Source organism: Typopeltis vanoorti, chromosome 23, assembly GCF_054136105.1.
Source record: "Typopeltis vanoorti isolate ZY-2024b chromosome 23, IOZ_Tvanoo_1.0, whole genome shotgun sequence".
Taxonomy (NCBI): domain Eukaryota; kingdom Metazoa; phylum Arthropoda; class Arachnida; order Uropygi; family Thelyphonidae; genus Typopeltis; species Typopeltis vanoorti.
The window spans coordinates 45,604,303-45,631,511 of NC_143571.1; the positions used below are offsets into that span (position 1 = coordinate 45,604,303).

A 27,209-nucleotide genomic window follows, 5' to 3' on the forward strand; every position below is an offset into this window, starting at 1 on the left:
GTCACCATGCTGCTATCTGAAAAACAATATATTCAAATTTCAACGATAGTAAATTTACATTGGTTTTTGCAGAGAGATGCTGCAGTCTCTTAGTAAAGTGGAACTTAACAGACTAAAGTCTAGAGTTCTAACTAGGAAGGGAACCTTTTATGGCTACTAGTCAGATGCCTAAGTTATAACACTGGATGTTTAATTAATGTTTCCCAATTTTGGAAAGTTTAACACATCCATGTTTATTCAAATTAGGTTAGTTTTTAAAGTTATTTGCAGATTCTGAAGAAAGCTTTTCACTTTTGAACTTGATGTGATGGGGCATAGTGTTTTGTTTATTTATTTTTTCTCCTCTGTGTGGTGTCCAAGGCAGGTCCTCTAAACCTGACTATCTGTAGTCATGATTACAGATGTCTTTTTATGTTATTTTAAGTGGATTGTGGCCGATTTTCAGGTATCCTTGAAGCTGGCTGCCATTATCCATTCTCCTAATGATCAGGCACTTTCTCTCTCTCTCTCCTGCCCTCTCCTGCACTGTTTATCATTTCATTAAGCCTCTTAATATGAGTTCCACCTAGCACACAAACATGAACATGCAACTTTGGAGAATCTGCACTGTTGTATATGACATTTTCAAGGCATTTGATAGGAATTGGTCTCAAGGGTTTCAAATCATAATTTGAATTTTCAATTTTATCTCAGATCATTTATTTCATGGTGAAGGTTTTCTCTTCAGATATTCCATTTAATGCCAATATTCCTCAGGGCTGTTGTATTTCATCTAGCTTTTCCTTATATACATAATGACCTTCTTTCACTCTCCTCTCATCCTACTTATACAGTAAGCCTTGCAGTGTTCAGACTTCAAGATCATTTACATTCAAGGTCCTAAACAGATTTCCAGCCATATTAGTGTCAATAGTCAGTCCTTCCAAAACATGGTTTTCTTGCAAAAATGACCTTAGTTTTTCTTCCCTTAGCTTTTGCTACAGCCTTTTACTATGCTATGCTTTACTTTTGATAATGCTCATCTTAGCAGCCAAGACAGAGCTCTCTTCTCAAACTGGCTTTTTTATGCCCAACCTTTCATAATCACATCACTTCTATCACATCCTCGACTTCCTTCCATAAAATCTTGCCATTCTTTTTCTCTCAAGACAGTACTTTTCATCTGTACAAATTCCTGCCACAACTTGGAATATTGCTCTTACATTTGGAGTGGTGCACCTAAAACTTCTCTCGCTAAAAATTTAGGATCTGTTCAGAACAGGGCAGTTAGGTTAATATCTTTAAATATCCATAAATTTTCGATATGAATGACATTAGCCAGCTCTTAAAAGTAATACAGGTTAAGCCATATAATTTATATCTCATCTAGTATTAATATTTCATCTAACCTAAATATATATACAACTTATATAAACTGTCAATACTTGCATGTGTAAAGGTTACATATTATTTCAGGGAAGTTTGGCCAGAGGATAATGTTTTTGGTGCACCAAATATTAAACCAGAAGAAGAATTTTTGGCATTGAGAGAAATTTTTTTTGTGGCACTTCCAAGTAAGTAATGTATACGTTTTATCTATTCTTCGAAATATATTAAAAAATTAAAAAAAATGTGTGTGTGGGGGGGGGGGGGGGGAGTAGAGAATTTTTTTTTTTTTTTTTAAAGAATATAGACCATTAACTGAGCATTTTTTATAGAATGCTTTTATTATTATTATCATTATTATGATTTAGGCCTCCATGGGGTCATAAGACTCACCCTAGAAAACACAAAGTCTATCATACCACTCCATGAACCCATTGACTATTCTGCTCTCACCACTCTATCAGGCAATACATTTCATGGCTCAACCACCTTCCATACAAATCATCCACTCCTTACTCTCTTGCTCACAACTTCCTTTCGTAACTTACAGGGATGATCCCTTATTCTTGCTATTTCCCTCTGTTCCACTAAATGAAGAACTCCCCAGTGTCAACCCTGTAACCACCTCTGACAGTTTAAAAGTCTCAATCATATCACCTCTCCTTCTACCAAACTCTGCAGTCCACATTCCTTCGGCCTATCCTTATAACTATCTTTGTAATCCTGATATCATCTTTGTTATCTGCCTCTGCATTCTTTCCACGATTAATTTATCCCCTTGAAATCCTGGGGACCAAAATTGAGCACAGTAGTCCAGGTGTTGTCTGATCAGGGCTTCTTTATACAGTGGAATGACAACTCTTTTGCAGGTCAACGTCCTTTTCAGTATTGTAGTCATCTGGGTTACCTTCACCACTTTTGCAATATGTTCCCTGAATTTCAGGTTTCTGTCACTCATCATCCTTTAATCCCTGGCCTTCCCCACTTCCTCCAGTACAGTTCCTCCAACAGAGTATGCAGCCTCCCATCGATGTTTCCCAAACTTCAAGATTTTACATCTAGCTGAATTAAACTAACACCCCATTTATTTGCCCATCTGTCAAGTTTATTCAAATCCGCTTGCAAAACTACCACATCTGCACTATTACTAATAACCCTACCCATCTTCACATTATCTGCAAACAACTGAATATCCCCTTGCAATCCATTGAGACAATGTCATTGATATAAATGTTAAACAATACGGTTCCCAGTACTGAGCCTTCTGGGACCCCACTTGTAACTGCCTACTTCCTTGATACTGCTCCCTCATACACAATTCTATGATAGCTATCAGATAGCCAATCCCAAATCTAGTTCACTAATGTGACATCTAAATCCATGTGCCGCAACTTAAATATCAGCTTATCATGTGGTTCCCTGTCATATGCTTTTGTAAAAAAAAAAAAAAAAAAAAAAAAAAAAAAAGAAGAATATGCCTTTCCTTCATCAGTCACTTTATTATAAAAGGCAATCACACTACTAAAACAAGAGTTCCCCTTAACAAATCCATGCTGACTCTCACAGATAACATTACCCTCATCTGTCCAATGCCATAAATGATCTCTCACTATTTCCTCCAAAATCTTAACAACTACTGATGAAATACCAACTGTATATAGTTTGACACTCCCATTCTGCTACCACCCTTATGCAGTGGTGCTATCTTACACTCCTTGGGCACCTTTTCTGTGGCCAGGCTTTCATTGAAAATCCAGGTCAGCAGAGCTGTCTGTTCTTTAGTATATTATCTCAAAACCCATGGCAAAATCCCATCTAGTCCCATTGCTTTGTTGATATCCAGAGTACTCAGTATTTGAAACATTTTCTTCTTGCACTTTTAAACTTGTTTGTTGCAGCATAAATAGTATGTGTTTACATGATGCAAGATAAAAGAGTGGGTAGACCAAAACTGAGAGATAAGGCATGCCCAGCTTCTCTCTCATCCAAGCTGTCTGACAATTTTTGCTCATAATTTCTATTGTTTTCACTGCCAAGCAGAAATCTGACATGTTGAAATGAAAATCAAAATGACTTAAATAAATTATGAATTGGTGTGTGTGTGTGTTGTTCAATTGAATTAAACCAAAATTGCATAACTGTAAAATAAGTGCAAGTAAACCCCAACTTGCAAGCAAGTGAAATGCATTCTTGAAAATGTGTCGGCAAGTTGACACATTTTCAAGAATGTTCATTAATTTATTTTTTTATAAGATAAATTTTTAAAATTTAAATTTTTAATGCATTTTGAAATAATTTATGTTAATATAAATAGTTAAAATGAAAATAATTTGAAAATAATTTATTCTAATCAATTAAATTCTAATTCTTTAAACACAACATCCTTTTGTTCTTTCATTGAAAGAAATAATATTAATATTATTAATAGTGTTCTATAAATCCAAAACAGTGTTCCATTTCTAAAACGACAGCATTGAAGGCAACTGATGTTGTAAGCTCAACAGTTTAAGCAAGTCATTCACTATTTTCTGATTTCTTAATTATTTCCACTTTAGTTTGTCTTGAAAGCAATTGAATTTTTCAAATTTTAAAAATTTTTTGTTTCCATATATTTAGGGTAATAAAAAATAAAAAGGCATATAATATAAATATATATATTGTGGATTGTAGACATTTTAAAATCATAACTTTGCTGACTAGGACCACCAAGATAAGGTAAGATAAAAACTTTAATTAAAACACAACTAGTTTCGTCGCAACGCCGACTTCTTCAGGTGTATAAATTATCATAAAAACTGGAAAAAATAGCAAGAGAAAACATAGACTTCTCATATAAAGAAGTTAGGAATAACAACAGTCAAATTTGAACTGGCAGGTCTAGCTTGAGGCGTTAGTGAGTGGCAACTATCTCATGAGCACCAGAACTGAATCACTGCGCTGTGTGAGTCAGGTAAGCTATAGCTTAGATTACTGTTCATGTGTGAGGGGTCCAGAACTGTTTGTTTTGATTCTACGACGCGTCTTTCTAGTTTGTCAGCGCATTTATGGATATTCGTAGTAAGATTCCAGTCTATCTGGTGTTGACGCTCTTATAAATTAGAGTTGGCAGAGAAAAGGACATGACTGGGGAGGCGCTTTTGTAAGATATATCATGTTGAGCTCTTAGAGACGTAGTGAGACCGACTTATCGGTTTGCCCATAATATGGTTTTCCACAACTGCAGATGATTTTATAAACTCCTGAGAACTGAAGTTGGTTGTGTTTTGGTTTGGGTTGACTCAGGTAAGAACGAAGTTTTGGTAGGGTAGTGAAGTAAGTTCTAATGTTAAATTTCTTCATAATTTTCTCCAATTTTGTTGATAGAGAACTTACAAACAGTAATTGAATATGTGCAATAGGATTGGAATTATCTTCTTGCTGAGGTTGAAGATGTGGATATAGACGGTTAGTAATGCTTCGAGATGAGTAGCCATTGTTTAAGAAGGTACTTTTGAGGTAGTTAAGTTCTATGTGAAGATCTTCTTCTTCTGAATTTAGAGATCTCGCCTGATGGGCCAGAGTGGAAATAATACCGAGTTTCTGTGGAGGGAAGTGATGAGAGGAGGCATGTAAGTATCTCTCTGTGTGAGTTGTTTTTCGAAAATTTGAGACAATCAGGTATCCTAGTGATCTTTAAATGTAGAAAGGCGAAGATGCCGTTCATCTCTAGTTCCGATGTGAATTTGATGTTTTGGTGGCGATTATTCAAATGATCTAGGAAGGTTTTTAAATCCTCTTGACTATATTCCCAGATGAGGAAGATATCATCCATGTATCACAGCCACAGTTAATGTAACGCATGAAATAGCTCTTTCTTCAAAGTCTTCAAGAAATATATTGGCTAACACTGGAGATAATGGGCTACTCATAGCTAAGCCGCTGGTTTGTTTATAGATTTTTCCTTCAAATGAGAAATACCAGTTTATGCAATGCATTAATAGGGCAAAAAATGTTTTTTTTTTGGAAACTTTGTTTTTTAGTAGATTGAGGACTTCTTCTGTGGGGACATTTGTAAAGAGAGAGACAATATCTAAACTAACCATTCTGTCAGATTCCTTGAGTTGTCAATTTTTTTACCTTAGATATAAAATCTTCAGAGGTTTTGATATACGAGGAGGAATTACCAATGAGATGTTTTAAACAAGAGGCAAGGTATTTGGATAGGTCGTTAAGTAGGTGAGTCAACGCCTTCAACTATCAGTCTTAAAGGTGTGTCTGCTTTGTGAATCTTTGGAAGGCCTTTGTGATTTTTGTGAACCTTGGAACGATAATCAGATCTGTCTAGGACGAGAGTTGCATTACTTTTGTCTGCTGGCAGGATAATAATGTCGTTGTTATTACGAAGATGGTGGATAGCTTTTCTTTCAGCACGAGATAAATTATCTGCAGGCTGATGACTGTTACTTATCGTAAAAATAGCTTCAATTCTGAGTAGGTTTGCTACTTGTTTTGGGACTTGTATATATATATATATACTTGTTCGCTACTTGTACGCAAGCACGCACGCGCACACACACACACACTGGTTCAAAATTCCATACAAACTTTGAGGGGAGGTAGAGAACATCAAAATCAACCATATTCACATAGGAAAGCATGACCAGAAATGCCACCCGAAAGTGATAGGTGGCGCTGTTCGGCAGTGCTCCAGGTGAGCAATTGGGGCTTCCTCATTCAAGTTTTCGATGTTGTACGAAGAACATGCGTCATTTTACAAACGCTAAGATGACAGACATGCACCTTGTTTATCATATTATGTATCCAACTACTATTGAACTCTTCGGTTATGCCTAATAAAATTTTTTACACTACTTACTGCCTTGTGTTATTTCTGTATCTTTGTGTCCCTGTTAGTACCTTCTGGAGGAGTTTCCAGTCATGCTTTCCTATGTGAATATGGTTGATTTTGATGTTCTTTACCTCCCCTCAAAGTTTGTACATAGAATTTTGAACCACCCTGTATATATATATGTATGTATATATATATATGCATGCCTTTTTATTTATGTTTTAAATTTATCTTTATTTTATTATTGTTTTTTTTTTCATGTACTGTATATACAGAATTGTGTATGTATATATATATATATATATATATATATATGTGTGTGTGTGTGTGTGTGTGTGTAGTTCTGTTTATATATGCACATACTATTAATATGAGGAATATGTTCAATAACTTAAGAATATTCAATATGGCATAAGAAAGGGAAGCAATTACTGGACTAAATATTTTCTGATGTGTATCATAAAATATAACAAAAGTCAAGCAACATGAAATGTTTGTATGTGTGGGGTTTGTGCTCATTCTATAAATTTTTAAATTTTGAGTTACAATCTTGTTCATATCTTGAAAGTTAGGCTCAAGACCTATTAAATAGGTCTGTAGTGCACAAAATATAGATTATGATGGTGGAGGCAATGATATTTTTTTTATTTGAATCTAAGTTATTTCCCAATAAGATAATGTGTTAAATGAAATTGACTATAGCCAGCTATCTGCTACAACAAACTATTTTTCTGGTCTCTATGAGTTTGCTGTAGTGACGGTCTGTTGTAATAAAGAAAAAAGAAAAAAACAAAATCAATCCGACAAGCAAGCAAAAGCAATCTGAGAAGTAATACAAGTGTATTAACATACAGTAGTTCTTTATTTAACTTAATAATTATATGTGAATCATTTTGACTAAACAAAACCTATGCAATCTGAGAACAATTTTCCCATTAAAAATAATTGAAAAGAAGAGAGATGTATGTTTTTAGCTGTCTTTGTATATCTTGATATGTATTGCATGAACTTTTTTGTTATTGTTATTTACATGTTTCTGTATTGCATATATTTATATATACGCAATCTGAATATATTACTGTATTATTGTATTGTATCAACAGAATCTAGTGCTTTTGTTTATACAGATTTGGGTGCCTTTCTTTGCATGTCTTTTGCAACTCCCTTTAATTTTCTTAGCTTGTGTGCATACTGTATGCATGCTTTTTCTGTTCATTTAATCACTTAAAGTAATCCTATTGTGATTCATTAATAAGAAAATCAGATGTATTTTTATTTATTTCTTACCTAATCCTAATAAAAATAGTAGCAGTAGCTGTAATATGAACAGGATATAAATATTTCTGGTTTAATTATCAAGGATCACAGTAATGTAAAGTTATATCCCTTTCTAAAGGCATAATGAGTTGAAACAGGAGTTTGTAATTGAGTTTTTAATTTTAATCTTTTACATCTAGCAAATATATTTCTAAAATATTGAGCATGTTTAAGAGATGCAAGTATTCTTAGAGTAACATTTCAAACTTTTTTTTTTTGGCATACTAATGAATGTCACTATAGTTTTGCAAGATAGGTATTAAAATTTCTGTCACATACAGTTGTCGGTAAATATTAGTTTGTTGGACACTGTATAAATTGCTGTTCATTCATGACTTGACATTGTCATGATTAATTGATAATGCAAGGATTTATGTAATCAATCTAATGATTCACTGGCCCTTGAAATAATTGCTATAGTTTGACAAAACATTTTTTTTTTTATTCTCTCAAGATCTGTTGACTTCCTTAGCTGTTCACTTCTCTTATGTTAGAATATTTTTTTAATAATTCAGTGGTCATGTGATAAAAGTGATTTATCTTGCTGCCACATAGCCCAACCCAGATGCCTCTGTCAACAGACAAGCTCCAGTGTATCATGCAGGGATGGCTAGAGGAATAATTAATTACATATGCTGTTCATGGCAGCATCTACTTAATATTTCCTGAAAACATTTAAAAATTAGTTTACTTCTTAAAATGAAAGTAATTTTTAAGAAGTGCAGTGGTTGTAGTGGAACTAATTCTTCTCAAAAATCACACTTTTTTTCTTCTCTTTATTATAAAAGATATAAAAAATATTTCTGATTTCTGACAAACTTATAAAGATTTAGCATAATGATATTAGAATGCAATTTAAAATTAAACAAATGAATAATTTTAACTTTAATTTTGATTTTAACTTGCAAATATATGAAATATTTTACAGCTTTTGTCAACATAAATTTTATATGTTACAAATTTCTTATATGTTATAATAAGGGTGTGTACAATAAAATAAGCAGTTCAAACTACCTGACTTTCAATAACTACCCATTATTATTCTTATTATTACACAGCTATCACCATGCAGTCTGGATGTAAAGCTTTGTGTCAATGCCTTATTAAGAGGAATAGTAATTTCTTTCTTTTTGCTTATAAGTGTTTCTTAGCATTCAAGTGATCCTTTGAGCTGTTTTCCCCTCAATCACCCCAAATCCCTAGCCCAGTGTTTCTCAACCTTTTTTGAGAAAAAAGGTTGAGGTGTGGCATGAAAAAATCATGCCACACCTCAACATCTCAAAGATTTTGATGTTCCCCCCCCCCTCTAGCATAATAGTCAGCCAAGTTCTGAAAAAGTATAATATAAATCTGTATAAATATGTACATGTAAATTTTTTAATTGCCCCCCCCCCCCCCCCAAATATTCAAACTGCCACCTTGTGGGGTGTACGCCCCACGTTGAGAAACACTGCCCTAGCCTTATCAATTTTTGATGAGGCTGGGAATTTGCTAAATGGCATTCTTAAAAATAATTTAAAATTTTGTGTTTTGTAAGAGTAACTATAATGGGGAAACCAGTTTCTGTTTGCTTATAGGTGTTTCTTGTATTCAAGTAATCCTTTGAGCTGTTTTGCCCACCATCACCCCATATCCTTAGCCTTATCAATTTTTGATGAGGCTGGGGATTTACTAAATGGCATTCTAAAAGATATATTAAAAATTCAGTTTTGTGTTTTGTAAGTAATTATAAGGGGAAACCATTTTTGCTTGTGCTCACGTGTGTATTCATGTTATTTTATGCTGATTCTCAGCATATAATAACATTAATCTCCTTGACTCTCAGCCAACAAAATATCTAGCTGCTTTTACTTCAGTGCCCTTAAAAATTGCAGAAAAGATCCACTAGCTAATGAATGACCAGCAATGTGGAATTTCACCATTTTTAATCCACACCTTATCTCCTGTCCATCACTACTCGCTTTAGAACACAAGCCATGGAAAGGTTAGGGGGAACCACGTATAGTTGCTCTTGATATCTCTAGGGTATTGATCAGTCTGACATAGAAACCTCTGGTTTCTCACTGCATGTCATGGTTGATGGCTTCCTCTCCTCAGATTTCTCCATCAAATATCCTAGTGCTCTCTGAAAAAAAGTAGGTGAAAAACCCACTATTTCCTTCTGTAGATAAATTACCTTTTCTCTCAGCTTCAAATCCTATTTATAGTTTTACTTATGAGAGTATTTTCCATTATTCTTTGTCACTGACAAACCTTGTAGTTCACGATCTTTAAAAGTTTCAAGATCCTTTATAAGTGTTGTCTTAAACTTCGATTCCCTTGCCAGTCTTTAGTAAAGCTTGGATATCCTTGTCAAAAAAAAAACAGCCCTATCTTATTTCTTTCAAGAAAGATGTCAAGAGGAATAATTAATCTCATCTTCCTTTTACCCTCTTCTACCTTGCAGTGTTGAGGGTTTATTAATCATTGGACCTCAAACTGTTCACCGGATAAGGTGGTCAGTCCTACGTCCCAGTGTATCCCATGTCCTGTAGTGTTGAGTTCTCAATGGCGGTTTGTGGGATGAAAAACACTAGGATAAACTGGGGGAAAAAACCCTACTGTCCATGCCCAAGACCGGCTAACTTGGCTATGGCTGAGGAAGATCCTTCAGCTCCCCATGGCACCAACAGGAATCGAACCTAGGACACTCCTTCCCCAGGCATATGGTTACGAAGCGTACAGCCACTAGGCTAACCATGCAGACTGGAATAATTAATTACATATGTGATTAATTTAATTTTCTTAATTTCAAAAGAGTCGTAGCCAAAAAACATATAGTATATAGAGCATTCCATACAATATCATCATCATCAAATTCCTGACATGTACCCTCAAGGGGTGTACAGGATATGATAGTATTAAATGTAAAATTTACATAATTGCTAACTTCCTAACTACAATTTTCCTCCAAATCAGTCTATTTACTTGTCAAGACTCTAATATTATCATTATCAGATCTTGTATTTCTATCATCTAAGGCACCTTGTACCGTATCAATCCACCTATATCTTGGTCTTCCTCTGGGTCGTTTTCCTGCCAACCTGGCAGAGAACACTTGTTTTGCTAATCTTTCCTCGCCCATTCTGTTTAAGTGACCATACCACCAGAGATTAGTTCTGCTAATGCATTCCTGGATGCTGACAATGTCAAGTTCTTTCCTAATATCCTCGTTTTTAATATGATATTGCCATTGATGCCATCTGTTAACACCTCTAATCTTTCTCAGGACTCTCATATCTGCAGTCTCTAGTCTTTGGTCAAGTGTTTTACTTCTGGCCCAGCTCTCAGATCCATAACTTAAAACTGGTTTGAACACTGTCTTGTATACAGCTAATTTAGTGTTCCGACTAATTTCTCTCTTATTCCATATAAATTTATTCAGTTGACTTTCTACCATACCAGCTTTGCTGATTCTGTTGTCTATTTCCATATTTAATTTACCATCTTCACTAAAAATCATGCCTAAGTAGCTGAAATGTTTTACTTGTTCCACAGGTTCCCCATTCACAACGCAGTTGACATTTTCAACGATTCTGCCTATTTCCATTATCTTTGTCTTTTTATTGCTGACCTTCATACCATATCTATTACAACAGCTATTCAATTTAGTCAGGGAATCTTGCAAACTAGTAGCGGATTTATTCAGAAGTATAACATCATCCGCATAAAGCAAAGAGCTGACATTAACATCTCCAATTCTGATATCATGTTTAATACCACTTTCCTTCATAATGTGATCCATATAGATAATGAATAACAGGGGGGTAATGTACGTCCTTGTCTCACACCAGATTTAACATTAAACCATCTTCCTGTACTTCCTTCAATTCTAACTGCTGACTTACAACTCAAATAAAGACTAAGTATTGCTTGATATAACTGTAGCGTATTGAATAGCTTTTCTCTCTTGACACCTTGTCATATGCCTTTTCCAGATCGACAAAACTTAAATACAGATCTTTGTTATATTCCCATGCTTTCTCGACTATTTGTCGTAAAGTGAAGATCTGATCCTGACAGCCTCTATTTGGCCTGAATCCAGCTTGTTCTTCACCAAGCTTTTCTTCCACAATTCTTCTCAACCGTTTCTCAAGTATACTTGCATAGATCTTTCCAGGAACATTCAGTAGGGAAATACCTCTGTAATTCTCACATTCAGTTTTATTTCCCTTTTTATATATGGGCACTATTAGAGCTCTACTCCAATCATCGGGAATTCGTCCCTCTGTCCAGGCTTTCTGAACTATGCTGTGCCGCCACTGTAAGACTTTTATACCACCATACTTCAGCATTTGTTGTCGAATCTCATCTACTCCTGCTGCCTTTCCACATTTCAAGAATTTGATGGCTTTTTCTACTTCAAGTATGGATATGTATTCCTGACTGTATGCCTGTTGAGTGTTTTTTTACCACTGTGCTATCACTGCTTGTTTCATTTAGCAATTTTTCGAAGTAATTACTCAATACTTCAAGGATATCTTTTTCTCCTGTTTTCATTTCACCTTTATCATCTCTAATTCCTTTTACAGCACTCTTTCCTCCATTTCTGAGCTTCTTGAACAACCTCCAGAATATCTTACCATCTTCTTGATATTTATTTTCTATGTTCTTGCCAAATTCCTCCCATGACTTTTGTTTAGCTAGTTTTACACATTGTTTTGCTTTCTTACATTTGTCCCTGTATTCTCTAAGAGCAAAAGCTGACTTATTTGCCAGGAACTTTTGATATGATTTCTTCTTTTCCTTCACTGCCTCTTTAACTTCCTGTGTCCACCATGGAGTTCTGATTTTTCTATCCTTGCAGACAACCTCACCACATGCCTCTCTGGCTGAATCAATCTGGGTTTTCTTCAAGGCTTGTCACTGACTCTCCAAGGTTTGGTTCCTGTTCTCAAACTCTTTCCTTTTTTCTTCAATAATCTTTGTATATGTTAGCAGTTCACATTTGAGAGTTGCTTAACTTTTATTTGCTTTTAAACTTTCTTACATGTTATTCTTTTCAATATGAAATTCAATTTTATCCTGCTCAAGACTAAATAGTGATCACTTCCAATTTCAAATCCTTTGTACACTCTGGTGTCCTTCACCAGGGAGAAAACATCACTATCAACAATAACATAGTCAATGAGACTTTTCTTATTCCTTGCCTCTTCTCTACATGTGAATTTCTACATGCGTATTTTGTATTGAATACTATGGCTATTCCTTCTTTTCCTTGATTGCCATTGCCTGAATATAACATTTTGTATTTATAGATCTTTCTGAGCAATAAATACAAAATGTTATATTCAGGCAATGGCAATCAAGGTAAAGAAGGAATAGCCATAGTATTCAATACAAAATATGCATGTAGAAATACGCATGTGTCTTTTTTGTTTCAGTCACCCCTATTATGTCGATCTGGTACTTATCTAATTCCTCAGCTAGCTCCATTTCTTTGCCATTGAGGCTTCTTATGTTGATAGTACCGATCTTTAACTCAGGTAATGTTGAGTTGGGTGTGTTTTCAGATTTGTTCCAGTAGCTGACTCTTCGCTGTTTGCCCTTGTTCCCTGGCGAAAACAACGGGGGGGGCTTGTTTAACCGGGCGACGCCCCAGCCGGCATGAAATTTTGTCATGTTGTACCAACAATACATCCATACAATATAGCTTTTCTTATTGCTTTATAATAATACTCAGCATTCTCTCACCATGATTAGATTTCTTTTCTTGGGGTGGCTAGCCTTTCCTTGCACAAACACATCTCACCAACTATCTACAATTGCTAACACTATATAGATCCCATATCCACTCAACTTTTCACTTGTCAGTGAAAAGTTGAGTGGTTAACTCTTTCTCTCTCTCTCTCTCTCAGACTTTTTTTGGCCTCATATCTTTTTCTCTTGTATAGGGATTTTTATTGATGATGGTCTGCTGAACTGGTTACCATCATTCTTTCACATTCTTTCAAGACTCTAAGAACATAGACATCTGCTGGTCAGCATCCATTTACTCTCTGGCTTCAAATCTAGTGAGCCAACTTCTCTTTCATCCCATTTACCTCTGTTCAGACTTTCTCAAAGACTACAAACTTTAAGAAACTTAAAGAGATTTTCCCTCTTTAATCTATTACCCATGAACAGCACTGTTATGTTATAGGTTTTGTATCCTTTCATGTGTGGGGTCTGATATAAAAAAATTAAAAAAAAAAAATAATAATAAAATAAATAAATAGCCAAACATTTATATACACCTCATCCATATCCCCAAAATAGAAAAAAATGACAATTCTCAATTTTCAAAAAAAATGAAATAGAATTAAGAATATCAGGGCTATAGAGATAAAAACTATCAACACTGTTAGTGTTCACTTTCTCTACGTTATTGCTGAGGTTTGGTAGCTCCATAACATAAATATGTGTGCACAACTTTCCACCTATCAAAATGTAACAGATCACTGATACAGCAAAAAAAGGTTTTATTTCAACCCATAAATTGTTTTGTTCTCCCTTATTGTTTCCTTTATCATATATTTTATTACATTTTCAAGTTCTTAGGCTTTCCAATTTGTTTTTTTATACTTAAGTTTTAAGATTTACAGAACATCTACCTCCACCTCAATCCTGATCTCAAAGTCATCCTCCTATGGGGTTCAGATAACCTCATCAATTTCAGTGTTAGCAAAACCCAATTCCGCCTTATTTCCCACAAAAAAAAAAAAGAACAATTTTTTTTCCTAATATTATCCTCGATAATGATGAGATTTCTCTTCTTGGAATCACTCTGATATCAAGCCTCTCCTGGCATAAACACATTGCAACCAGTCTCCTCGGCTTCCAAAAAACTAGGATTTCTCTTTTGCTCAAGGCATTACTTCATCTCCTTCAACAAGCTGTTAACTTTACTGACTGATTTTCCCTTTCAGTCGTTTCTGACCATAGGTGACTTTGTTTGCATTGCCCACAAAGTATTCCTGGTGAGATTTTTACAGGGTAGTTCATCGTTGCTTCCCCCCATTTTATCTGGGCTAGGGACTGGCTTATGGCTGGGATGTATTCATGACTGTAATCCATGTGTGTTCACAAGGCCAGTTTGCCTGTTCTGGGGGACGAAAAATTGTGTTTCCAGGTGAAATCCCCCCCCCCCCCCCCACCTCTGTATCAGACCGTCTAACTCATCTTTAGTCAAAAGAGATCAGATAAAGGTTCCTCATGTTACTGACGGTGAATCAAACTGGTCTTTTTGACCAAAGGGCTTTGTCTATACTGACTGAGCTATGGAGGTTCCCTGTTAACTTCATACAAATTACAAATGTACCCAGCTATTGAATATTGCTCTCACATTTGGGGTGGGGAAATCTAAGCGCTCCTTAAAAATACTTGAATTCAATACAGAAGAGAGCAATCAGATTGATTAATAACCAATCACTTACCAACTCACTGAACCCACTTTCACACGTGTTTGATTTCTGAAATATGCATGTTCTATAAACATTCCATGACCATTGTTCATATGAAATAGCATCATTAATTCCTCCACTCTGTACTAAATCCATTGAAACATGTGCATGGAATCTCTCCTTAACAATACAACTCAAAACCCACAGAGCAAGTTTCTTTTCCTCCTCCTTCAGTTCTACTACTGCTTTTTTGTGGAACAGTTTACCCCTCCCCCTTCCCCTTTTCCCATGTATTTCCCAAGAAATGCAAAATACTGGCTTTTAAATCAAATGTAAAGCAGTTTCTCCTTTCCCAGCTCACTACCCATATACGGTACTAACTTACTATAGGTTGATCACCAACCTCTTGTGTATGGGCTCAACATAAAAAACAAAACAAACAAAAAAAAACCTACAGATATTTCGATTCACATAATGTGGATACGTCAGCATAATACAGTTGGAAATTAAAAAATGAAACAACAGTTGAAGGTATATGGAGAATGAAATCTCTCCTTATATGCAGTTGTGAGACAGTGAGTTAGAAAACTGATAATTAGGATCATTTGAAGTGTGCATGCATGTGATTAAAAAAAAATGAAAGATATGGCATATATGTACATGAAGTAAAAACTTATATAATTAAACAGTATAGTTCTTAATACAATTTCCTAGATTATTGGCATGGTAAGTCCATTGTTAAGGTTAGGATGATGCCAAAGTACTTCGGAACTTTCTTTAAAGAGATGCTCATATTTATGGGAACATCTGTGCAGTAATTTAGTATCATTCCAAAGGATGCTGTGGCTAGTATTAGTAATCCTCTATTTACTAGACACAATTTGTTCAGTTTCTTGGAGGAAATATAGGATTGATGTTCAGAAAGGCATATAGAAACAGATCGGCCTGTTTGACCAAAGTAGAATAATTTGCAGTTGCATGGGAATGCCTTTCTGGACACCAATTTTGCATTTCTGCCAAGAAGCAGAACAAATTGAATCTAGCAGAACATGGGATTACAAATACTAGCCAGAGGATTCTTTGGAATAATGTCAAATTACTACATGATGTTCCTGTAAATATAAGCATCTCTTTAAAAGAAAGTTTTGAAGTATTTCAGTATCACATAATTTTATGGAGTCACCAATATTTGCATTCTATCAGGAAATCTATCGTTGCGAGGGATGACAAATTTATTATACAGACGAAACCTGGGTGAATGTTGGTCACATCTGCACTAAAGTTCTCCAGGACACAACAGTAAAAAGTGCTCATCAAGCATTTTTGTTGGGCCTTCAAATTTTACAAGTGCAGAAATCACAAGGGGATTATCATAAGGAAATGGATGGAAAGCACTATGAACATTGGTTCACTACTTAGGCTCAATGTTTTTGCCAAACATTGAGCCTAACAGCATTATTGTAATGGACAATGCACCTTACCATTCTATCTGACTGGAAAATGTGCCATCTCAGGCTACATGCAAAGAGGACATTCAGAAGTGGCTGAAGGAAAAAGGAATCGGTTTTACTTCTGAATTGGTGATAACAGAACTATTGAACTTGGTGGCAAATGTCAAGAGTCAGTTTCAAAAATATCACATTGACACATTGGCGACCAGAAAGGACGCACAGTTATTCGTCTTCCACCATTCCATTGTGAACTGAACCCCATAGAACTCATCTGGGCACAAATTAAGGGGCATGTGCAGCTAAAAATACAACTTTCAAAATTTCAGATGTTGAAAGACTGGTCATTATTATTATTATTATTATTATTATTATTATTATTATTATTCATGACACCTCCAAGGAGTCCGAAGACTCATTGTGGGAGGACACTTACTATAGAACACTCTGTCTCCACTACTACACTGAACCTCTACTACCAATCACCTACATCAATGCCATCTACTGCCCACCACCACCACCACAGCTAGTATTTTTGTGTGTAAATTGCATGTGTTATAAAGGGCCGATTTGTCTGTATGCGGGATGAAAAACCCAGGGGTGCACCACTAGTGTCTGGCACCTGTGTGCAAAACTTAGTTGGTGCCCCTATACCCCTCCCCCAATAAAAAACACTTTATAAAAATGTTATTTTTAATATTTGATGCCAATAAAGTGAGTATTTCATTTTGAATTTTATCCCCTAAATAGGAGGGCATATTTTTAAAGTCAGGATCATTAGCTACATGCCGCGTGTGTTCCGATATAAAAGGATTAAACTTTTCTAACATCTCGATGCATTTTAAAAAAATTGCCATTGTTGCGATCGTAAAGTTTATTACTTTTACCACGAAGAGCTAGATTTTGTTTGCCTTAAAACTGTACTACAAAAATTATTCTTTTTATAACTTCATACCAACGTTTCCTTTCGTTATCTAAAACTGTTTGTTGCAAATAATCAATACAAGTTTTATTTTTTTAAGGATGTAATTAATTCTGTCCATTTTTTGTAATTGTTCAAATGATTTAAATTTTTCTCATGATGATTCAGGTACATTGTAAGATGTTGCCTATATTCTCCTGTTATCAGCAGAATATAGAATAAAGTTAAAAACTGCAGCAGATTTTCTTATATGTTTAGAGCAAATGCGAGTGTGAACAAGATTAAACAAATTTAAACGCGCGTCATCCTGTAAAGAGTAAACTTGCGCAAGTTCAAGTTTTTGCTTGTTTATGCTAAACTACTTGTTAGAACTAGGATCAGAATAAAATAAGATCTTAAGGAATAATAACAAATAAGTGATTAAAATTATTTTTTTAAGACAAATCTATAAAATATAATTAAAATTTAAACAAAAATGTAATTTATTTTGATATAATTAATGAATAATATTTTTTTAAGTATTTCCTCCTCGCCTGAAATCTTTGGCGCCTTTACTATCCTGGCATCTGTGTGCATCGCACACATCGCACGTATTGCCAGTGCGCCCCTGGAAAAACCCGAGTTTCCGGAAGAAAAAACCCTGCTACCTCCGTATGAGATCGGCTAACTCACCTTCAATTGAAAAAGTCCATATAAAGATTCCTCCCATCATGACGAGAATCGAACTTAGTCCTTTTCTAATCGAAGGGCGCAACATACCATCATTCTTCCAATTGCATTACGGGGGCGTCATTAAAGGATTTCAAAAAATTACTGAGTGCACATGGAAAAGTTGCATATCTCATCTTATTGAAGAAGAAGAAAAATTCTGGACCCTTGATGGAATGATAGATGAGGTGGTGGAAAATGTGTGTTTCACGGTAGATGGTAGCTCTGAATCTTTATTTAGTGAAGATGCACAATCTGATGATACTACACACAGCCTGAGTGGTGTTGAGGAGCTTCCTCGTTAAATTAATGAAGGAATAAAAGTGTTTATGTATATATTATTGTAATAAAATATGTCATGTTCAGAAATGTGCATTGTGACAAGTAAAGTTTACTTCATAATGTAAACAATCACTACTTATCTTAAGCCAATTTATAATAAACTACTCTGTTATATGACATCTACTTTGTTATAGCCTATTAGTTAATTCATGACTCATATAGAGTCATCGTGGCTGTGCAATTTCATATTAGCAATCATAATGTAATGTTATACGTAGAATGGTGGGATTCGGGCAATGACAGCTTTTAGGGGATTTTCTACGCATGTTACAAATGCGGTGCATTTCACTGTTGCCATAGTAACAGTGAACTAATATCCCGCTACCTTCGGAAGTGGTACTTCCTGTAGCATATTTCTTTACTTCCATGATAACCTGAAAAACAGTATAGTTAATCTATCTTAATGAAATGTTTTTCTACTGTGTCTATGTGTAACTTATGCAGATTGATGAGTTTCATTTCCTGGTAATACCACCACTTTGAAATTTTTAGTAGCTGAAACCATCTTTGAACTCCAGTGCAATGACTTGGTTTACCAATTAAAATTTTTTTCAGCATTTAGCATAAGTGATACTTTCAGTTATTTCAGACATTGTGGAGAAACCCAGTGTACAGCTTTAAAATGGTTATTGTGTAGACCTAATGGTAAATTTAGGAGGATTCCAGGTTGGCCAGCATATATTTCTGCGCCTATTCTATCAAGTCTGCTTTGTGTGCGCGTGCATGACAAGACCATGATTTGCAGAAGCAAATTTCTTCTTTTATGGAACAAGAAATTACAAGCAGTAATTTCTGTGCCTCATTTAATTGGATTGCTCTTTCCAGGCATCTCATGTGAACATTTACATCAATGCATTACTCAATTCTTGCAGATCTGAAAACATTTATTCCCCATTTCATTTTAAATTCTCATCTCTTATGTAAACTGATGTTCTCCATGAGGTGTGCAAGTCTGCTCAAGAAAATAGTCAAGTATAGTGCAAATGGCATATGCCAAAAAGTTCCAAGCAAATTATAAATGCATCACAACTAATTTTGCAAAAGCTATAAGCAGGAAACTTGCATCACACCCAAATAGCAATCATGCTTTCTGATTAGGTAAGAAAAAAGTACAACCAACTGGGAATTGATTGTAACTTTGCTTCACTGCTTTCATCTATTCTCAGATGATCCTCTTGCATTGTCACTCATATAAAAAAATTTTAAAAAAATCAGTCTTCTGACTTTCCTCTAATTGTTGCATTCATGATCTTGATAAATCCTTCTACCATTAACATGATTTAGTTAAAAACATGATGACTGTATCCCTATTGGACCTTACTGGACCTATTCCTAAGAACAAGGACAAATTTTTACATCACAGTTACCATCCTCTTTCTCCTGCTTTAATTCTTCCTTTTAAAGTAACGGAGAAAGCCATTAATACTTCTATGCTACAAGAACCTTCTCAGCTAATAAAAAACTGCAGTAGCATTTCCACCACTCATGATCAACAAGAGATCTTAAACCACAAACACTTGATCAGATGCTATGAGAAAGTTTTGGAAATTCAAATGGTTATTTTTGATATCTCTGAGGTATTTGATTGTTTGTCACAAAGGTTATTAAGCGAACTTTCATCATATAGTCTGACTCTTCCTGCATACTGGGCTGTTAGCCTTTCTCTCTGGTTGTACACTACATGTGTTCATTGATGAAACTTTATCCTCAGACTTGACAAATCAAACGGGGTTCCAACAGTTCTGTTATTTCACTTGCTCTCATCCTTCTATATGGATTTGTTGTGATCAATACACTATGAGAGAGGATATGAAAGGGCTGTTGGAAGAAGTGAAGTAACAGTGAAGAGTGACAAATTGGGTATAGTTAGTATATTACCTAGATATGATAGACATGAATTAAGAAGAAGGGATATGATGGTGAATGATTCGAGGTATAGGCTGTGTAGAAAAAATTATTATGAGTATTAGGATCTGTGTTGTAAGTTTCAGAGAAGAATAAATTGTATACAAGGGTGGTCTGAAAGGTTCTTGGCCTAACGATAAAAAAATGAATTTATAATTTCAAAATTATTTTTATTTTTCAACATAATCTCCCTTAATCTCAGTAAGATCTGCGATCACCTCTTGATTCGAAGAAAAACGCTGACCAGCGAGGAAGAGTTTTAGTTTTATGAAGAGATAGAAGTCAGAGGGAGCCAAATCTGGGGAATAAGGTCGATGTTCCAAACAATTCCTAGTGCAAATCCCTTAATTTTCCCATTACCAAAACACCTTTGTAGGCAGGTGCATTGTCCTGATGAAAGATGATTTTTTTTTTCTTCTGCAAACCAGGTCTTTTCTCACGAATTTTTTCATCTAGTCTTGTTAAAAGATCGGAATAATATTCCCCAGTTATTGTTTTACCCTTTTCAAGATAATTAATAAACAAAATGCCTTTAGCATCCCAAAACACTGATGCCATGACCTTTCTGGCTGATGGAACCGACTTTGTCTTCTTTGACGCTGAACAACCGGCTTCTGTCCACTGTTTTGACTGCTGTTTGGATTCTGGTGTGTAATGGTGAATCCAAGTCTCATCCATAGTAATAAATTGATGCACAAAATCAGTTTTTTTCTTGTTGAAATGCTCCAAGCACTGTTTAGAGATTTTCACGCGAGTACGTTTTTGATCTGCTGTGAGCAAGCGTGGCACCCATCTTGTGCAAAGCTTTTTCATTTGCAATTCTTCATGCAAAATATATCCTAAATATTCTTTTGAAATGCCTATAATCTCAGCAATTTCACTCACTTTGACTCGCCGGTCATCCAACACCATATAGTGCACTTGATCAGTGATTTTTGATGTTGTTACACTTTTTGCACATCCTTCATGTGGATCATCTTCGAGGCTGGTACGGCCATGGTTAAACTCGGCAGCTCATATTTTAATTGTCAAGAACGAAGGAGAAAAGTGCCCATAAACTTTCATGAACCTCGTATGAATTCCTTTTGGCGTTAAACCTTCTTTTACAAAGAATTTTATACCACTTTTGCTTCAGACAGCTGTATAAAACAAACTACTTTATAGAATGACTTGCAATTTCACATGGATGCTTGTGACAAATGTATCGACTTAGAAAAAAAAAAGTCTTGCTGATAGTGATGCTATCTATGGTCGAGCACTTTTCAGACCACTCTCATAAGTGGGATAGCCTACACTTGAATACATTTTGCATCAGAAGTCTGGAAAAATGATTAATTGTTATGAGACTTAATAAATAAAATTAACACAGAGAGTCAGGGAAACTAGATTATAATAGGAGGAATGGTAAGAATCTGTTCAAAAAAAAAAGTAACTATGTTATGCAACTGTGTTAACGAGAGCAATGCATTACAATGCACATTCTTCTCGTTATCATGGACACAATTATGACGATATCATGGAAATGATTATGCAGAAAAAACGATTGTGTGTTCACCTGGGTCATTAAGCAAGTGCAGTGATTCCAGCATAAGCAAGGCATTAGATACTCCTGACATTCATGTCTGGAGTGTCAGAAACAAAGGGGTAGAATTTGTTGCCTTGATGAACACACTGGGGGTCTTGGACTGTAGGCATTAGTGTGACCTGGCTGTCAGAGGCAGATATAATAACTGCTATTGAGTACAATATTTTTATGTACCCCTTACATAGGATAGGCAGGAGAGGATGTTCTGCTAATGATATTGGATGATTTGAGTCCAGTTAGGGCCAAAAGCTTTGACTGCAATACTAATAGCAAGTTTTCATGTGGCAGTGAGTTTGAAGAGCCATCCATTGTGAGATGGAGTCCAACAAAATCAAATACATAGTGGAATTTTGTTATGTACCTGGTGGATTGCTTGCTAGTGACGATGAAATGCATTACCAAATAAACATTATGAGTGCAGAATGAGTAATCATCTTGGGTGATGACTTTAATTATCCAAACATTCATTGGTTATCAGTGAAATCTCATGGGAAGAATGAAACTCAGTTTAATGAGCTGCTGTGAGACAACTTTCTCAAGCAGCATTATGAAGGAGGGAACTCGAAGCAAGAGAGTTCTAGATCTGATTATAGAATCAGAAGGGATTTTTAGTTAAAGACGTGACTGTTCTACCTTCAGTTGATGACAATGATCATGTTGTGCTTATTTGAGAAGTAGCTAAGTTTATGGATGTTCCATTCAGAAAAAGTTACATTCTGAACTTCGGAGCAGGAAATTATTACCAACTGAGGAGTATACTAATATCTTTAATGTGATGTGCACTCGACATTATGAAGTAACTTTATGGCTTACGCATGTAGCAAAAAATTATATGAAATTTTATTTAAAACCCTTCAATATATGTAATTCATCCAACATTATGTGTACTTCATCAGGGAGACAGACCATCAATTACATTCAAGATGAATCACAATAATAAGTCATGAGTCATGCGCATATTAGCTTGTGTCTCAGTTGCAGCTGAAGTACATGATATTACACTATCTCAAAGGAACAATTCTAAAACTTTGTGTAGATAAAAAAAAAAAATGAACGGTTAATAGTGATCACTTCTCCAAACTTGGATATCAGCATGCAGTCTGATCAGTTCAGGTTCGGATGGTTTCATAGAGTTTCAGGTGTCATGCCTGAAACTCTATGAAACTGTCAGGTGTCATACCAGCTATGCTTATTCTATTATCATACTTAATGTGTGTGACAAACTTGATAGACATATCTCATTATCAGAGACTAGAGACCATTGCTTTGAAAGTTCTGAGGAAAAATGGGGTTGTGAACACAAGGCAGCAATGGCAGAATCATATTAAAAATGAAGATATTAGCAAGGAACTTGACATTGTTAGATATGTTAATGTGTGATCAGAGCTGATCTAGGTAGTAGGAACACTTAAAGAATGGGGAAAGGATATGTTGTTAAAGCATGTTTCATGGCAAGATTGCAGGGAAAAATACTCAGAGAAAGACCTTTTCTTTTAGTTCTCATTTTAGAAAATATGGACTTTGCAACCCTGTTATAAATAACTCTTTTTATTTGCTGATGTTTCAATCTTCATATTAAGATCATCATCTGGAGTATATACAAGGACAAGCTGAGTTACATTACACACAATAAGCTAAAGAAACAATGATTTGATCACCAGTTATCTACTGGCATGACCTCTAGTGAAAAAAAAATTACAAATTAATTAATTATTTAGAAACTACATCACAGCTAAATTCTATTTAAGGTAACATGAGAAAAACATTGTTTCTTATAGTCTTCTTTCAGTAACAATGATGTCCTATGTATGAGAAATTTTCTTTTGGATTTATTAGTGGACCATAGTTCTTTTTAAATATATACAATCTTCGACAAGTTTCGCCAGCTTAAGTCTGTCTGGCTTCTTCAGGACAAGAAATGGGTACACTAACGTTAAATGCTAAAAAAAGAATGAAGTAACAACAGTTAAATTAAAATTGAAATGACGCATAACATCAAGAACGTGGAGCATGGAGTCATTGTTTGTTGATCGCATTTTATAGTTTTTCATGAAGTTGAGTTCTGCTAAACATAGTGAATTTATTAAGCTTTTCCAAATGTCTTTTAGTATCATGCCTTGATTTCTGTTGAGATTGTCTCCTGTCTGGAGTACCACTGCAGCTTCTTTAAAGTTTCTATGTCTGAAATCTTCTTCAATGTACCCCAATCGATGGAGTGGTTTGAAATTGAGAAATGATGGGCTAATCCTGATGTATCTGTTCTATTGTTGTTGTTGACATCCCCTATATAATTCAGTCCACAGGAACATGGGATGTTATATATACCTGCATACTCGTAGAAGGCGATGCTGTTCTTAAGTGATCCTAACGTGTCGTGTAGTTTGAAAGCAACCCTGATGTTGAAAGACCTCATGATTTTTGCTATTTTTGTTGAAACTGAGCCGGCATAAGGTATGACAATGGCGATGTATACTGCATGACTGGAGGTGTCGCTGTGGGTTGTTTCTATTGAGAATCTTTTTGATTATATTTTTTGGGTAACCATTTCTGACTAGAGTTTGAGATATGAGTGAGAGTTCATCAAGCAGATCTTTTTCTTCTGTGATGATATTTGTTGCTCTATTTTTAAGCATATGTATATAATGCTACGTTTTTGTGCATGATGGTGAGTAGATTTAAAGTGAAGATAACGTCCAGGGTCTGTAGATTTGCGGTAGATTGTGAGCTTGATTTGTCATTCTCTTGTTTTTTTTATTAGTGTGTCCAGAAAAGGTAATTGATTGTTATTTTCCAACTCTAATGTGAACTTGATTTTTTGGTGGAAAGAATTTATTTTTCGAGGGAACTCATGTAAGTTGTTTTCTGTTTCTTTCCAAATAACGAAGATATTGTCCACGTATCTCCACCAGACTAATGGTTTCGGATTTATTTTGGATAGGATATCAGCTTCTAGTTTTTCCATGAACAGATCTGTGCAAGGTGGTGACAAGGGGCTGCCCATGGCTAAGCCATTAAGTGGTTCATACATTATATTATTTACTTTAAAGTAGTTTAATTTGAGACAATGGCAGAAAAGCTGAGCGCAATGTCGTGTGGATAGAGATTTTCTATGATCTTAATCACTTCTTCAACTGGTACATTCATGAATAATGATACTATGTCTAGGCTTGCAAGTATGTCTGTATTTGAGATGTTGATACCTTTTAATCTTTCACTGAAATGCTTAGAATTCTTTATAAAAGAGTCCGATTTCTTTCTTCTCTTTCAACAGACTGGCTAAGTGTTTGGCTAGTAGGTATGTTGGAGAATTTCTACCGTCCACGATCGGGCAGAGCAGAACTCCAACTTTTTGAAATTTTGGTACACCATATAAGCATGGTGGTAATGGATGTAGAGATTTTAAAATTTCCCTGTAATTCTGGCAGCCATCTAGTCATATTACGTATTAAGAGATTGGTCTCTTTGGATCCAGTCATGATCATGTAGATCCAATCATGATCTATATCTAATATATGATAGGTAGACGTGTCAGAAACTAAATCACCGATCTTTGTTATGTAATCTTTGGTATGCATAATAACTGTTGAGTTGCCTTTGTCTGCTTTTAGGATGATAATGTCTTAGAGCGCTCTTCTTTCAGAGGAGGTAATATTACGTTTCAGTGGTTTTTTGAGGTAGAGAGGATGACGGTGCTTTTTAATATTGTCATTTACTACTGTCTCTGAAAATGAAGAAAGTAAAAAGAAAATAAGTTAAACAGTTACGATGAATAATCTAGATGGATATACAAAGCACAAGGTACCGTTCTTTTGAAAAACTAAAAAATGCAAAAAAGCAAGATTGCGTAACCATCTAACCTTCCTTAAAAGATGCGGGTAGTTTAATATCATTCCTAAGTTCCTAATCATTAAAGAGCAGATAAAATCTATAAGAGCAAAACGGATTTACTTTAAAACCTCTTTATCCTTACTATGTGAAAGAACCCAGCACGTCAGATATGTACTGAACAAAATACACCTCAAATGCTTAGATCTTTTCGATGGCATCTCTAATAACATAGATAATAACATTTGGAACATAATTGACCGCATGGTACAAAATAGTTACAACAAAGTTTTTCAATCTAGTAAAGAATCGCAAATTAAAAAATTCGATAGACTTTATCAGAGGAAATGCAACTCTAGACTATGTCTCCTGGATGATAAAATTATTTTCAACCTCTCGGACCACACTCTTTCTAAACAGGAATCGGACATATTAAAAAAAAGGTTTCAACTTGGAAATTGCTCCAAATCACATCCCAAAAATAGATTTCATAAGTAACATTGAAAAAGGACTTTCTTCATTTTCAGTGACAGAAACATCACAAAGCCTAGAAATCCGAAATAAAGAACAGATACCTCAGGATTAGCCCATCATTTCTCAATTTCGAACCACTCCATCGATTCGGACAACAGCTCCATGCCGTACATTGAAGAAGATTTTAGATGTAGAAACTTTAAAGAAGCTGCAGTGGTACTCCAGACAGGAGACAATCTCAACAGAAATCAAGGCATGATACTAAAAGACATTTGGAAAAGCTTAATAAATTCACTATGTTTAGCAGAACTCAACTTCACGAAAAACTATAAAACGCGATCAATGAACAATGACTAAGACTCCACGCTCCATGTTCTTGATGTTACGTGTCATTTCAATTTTAATTTAATTGTTGTTACTTCATTCTTTTTTTAGCATTTAACATTAGTGTACCCATTTCTTGTCCTGAAGAAGCCAGACAGACAGACTTAAGCTGGCAAAAGTTGTCGACGATTGTATATATTTATAAAGAACTATGGTCCACTAATAAATCCAAAAGAAAATTTCTCATACTTAGTGTAAAGGGACCAAATATTAACGGTTACAATGATGTCCTATTTTTAACATTACAATTGTTATTTTAGATTTAAAATTCTGGATTATCTACAGTCCTGTTTATAGTTAACTCTTAGGGAGAAAGGTTCCGTGGGTAGAATATGTGCCTTCCATATGCTTGGGATTTTTAGACCATCATTATTGTTCAGATTGGGGTGGTTGAGAAGAATCTCACAAGCTTCCTTAAATTTGTGTTCATACCATGTTTTGGTGTGATGTAAAGAACTGGTGTTTTTTCAGTCAATTCTATGTAAAGTGTTCAGGGCATGATCAGAAAGACCAGCTTCACCATAGTTATTATATTTAATGTGTCGTTTATGTTCCTTTTGTCTGATAGGAATTGTGCGTCATGTTTCCCCTATATATGGTATATTACAGGTGCAATAAATACAGTATACTCCAGGGTGAGGCAGCAGAGGGAGTGGGTCTTTGGATGAGTTGAGTGAGCTTTTTA

General features: G+C 35.2%; 1 protein-coding gene across 3 annotated transcripts in view; it reads left to right on the forward strand.

The window, feature by feature from the left end:
- The window catches only part of LOC150093816 (protein timeless homolog), a 671,138-nt gene that overhangs the window by 213,121 nt on the left and 430,808 nt on the right, over nt 1–27,209 (forward strand). For all 3 annotated transcript variants that reach the window (XM_090412553.1, XM_090412554.1, XM_090412555.1), the window contains one exon: nt 1,456–1,553. In XM_090412553.1, the coding sequence (XP_090268679.1) occupies nt 1,456–1,553 (98 nt within the window). The remainder of the gene's footprint in view (nt 1–1,455; nt 1,554–27,209) is intronic.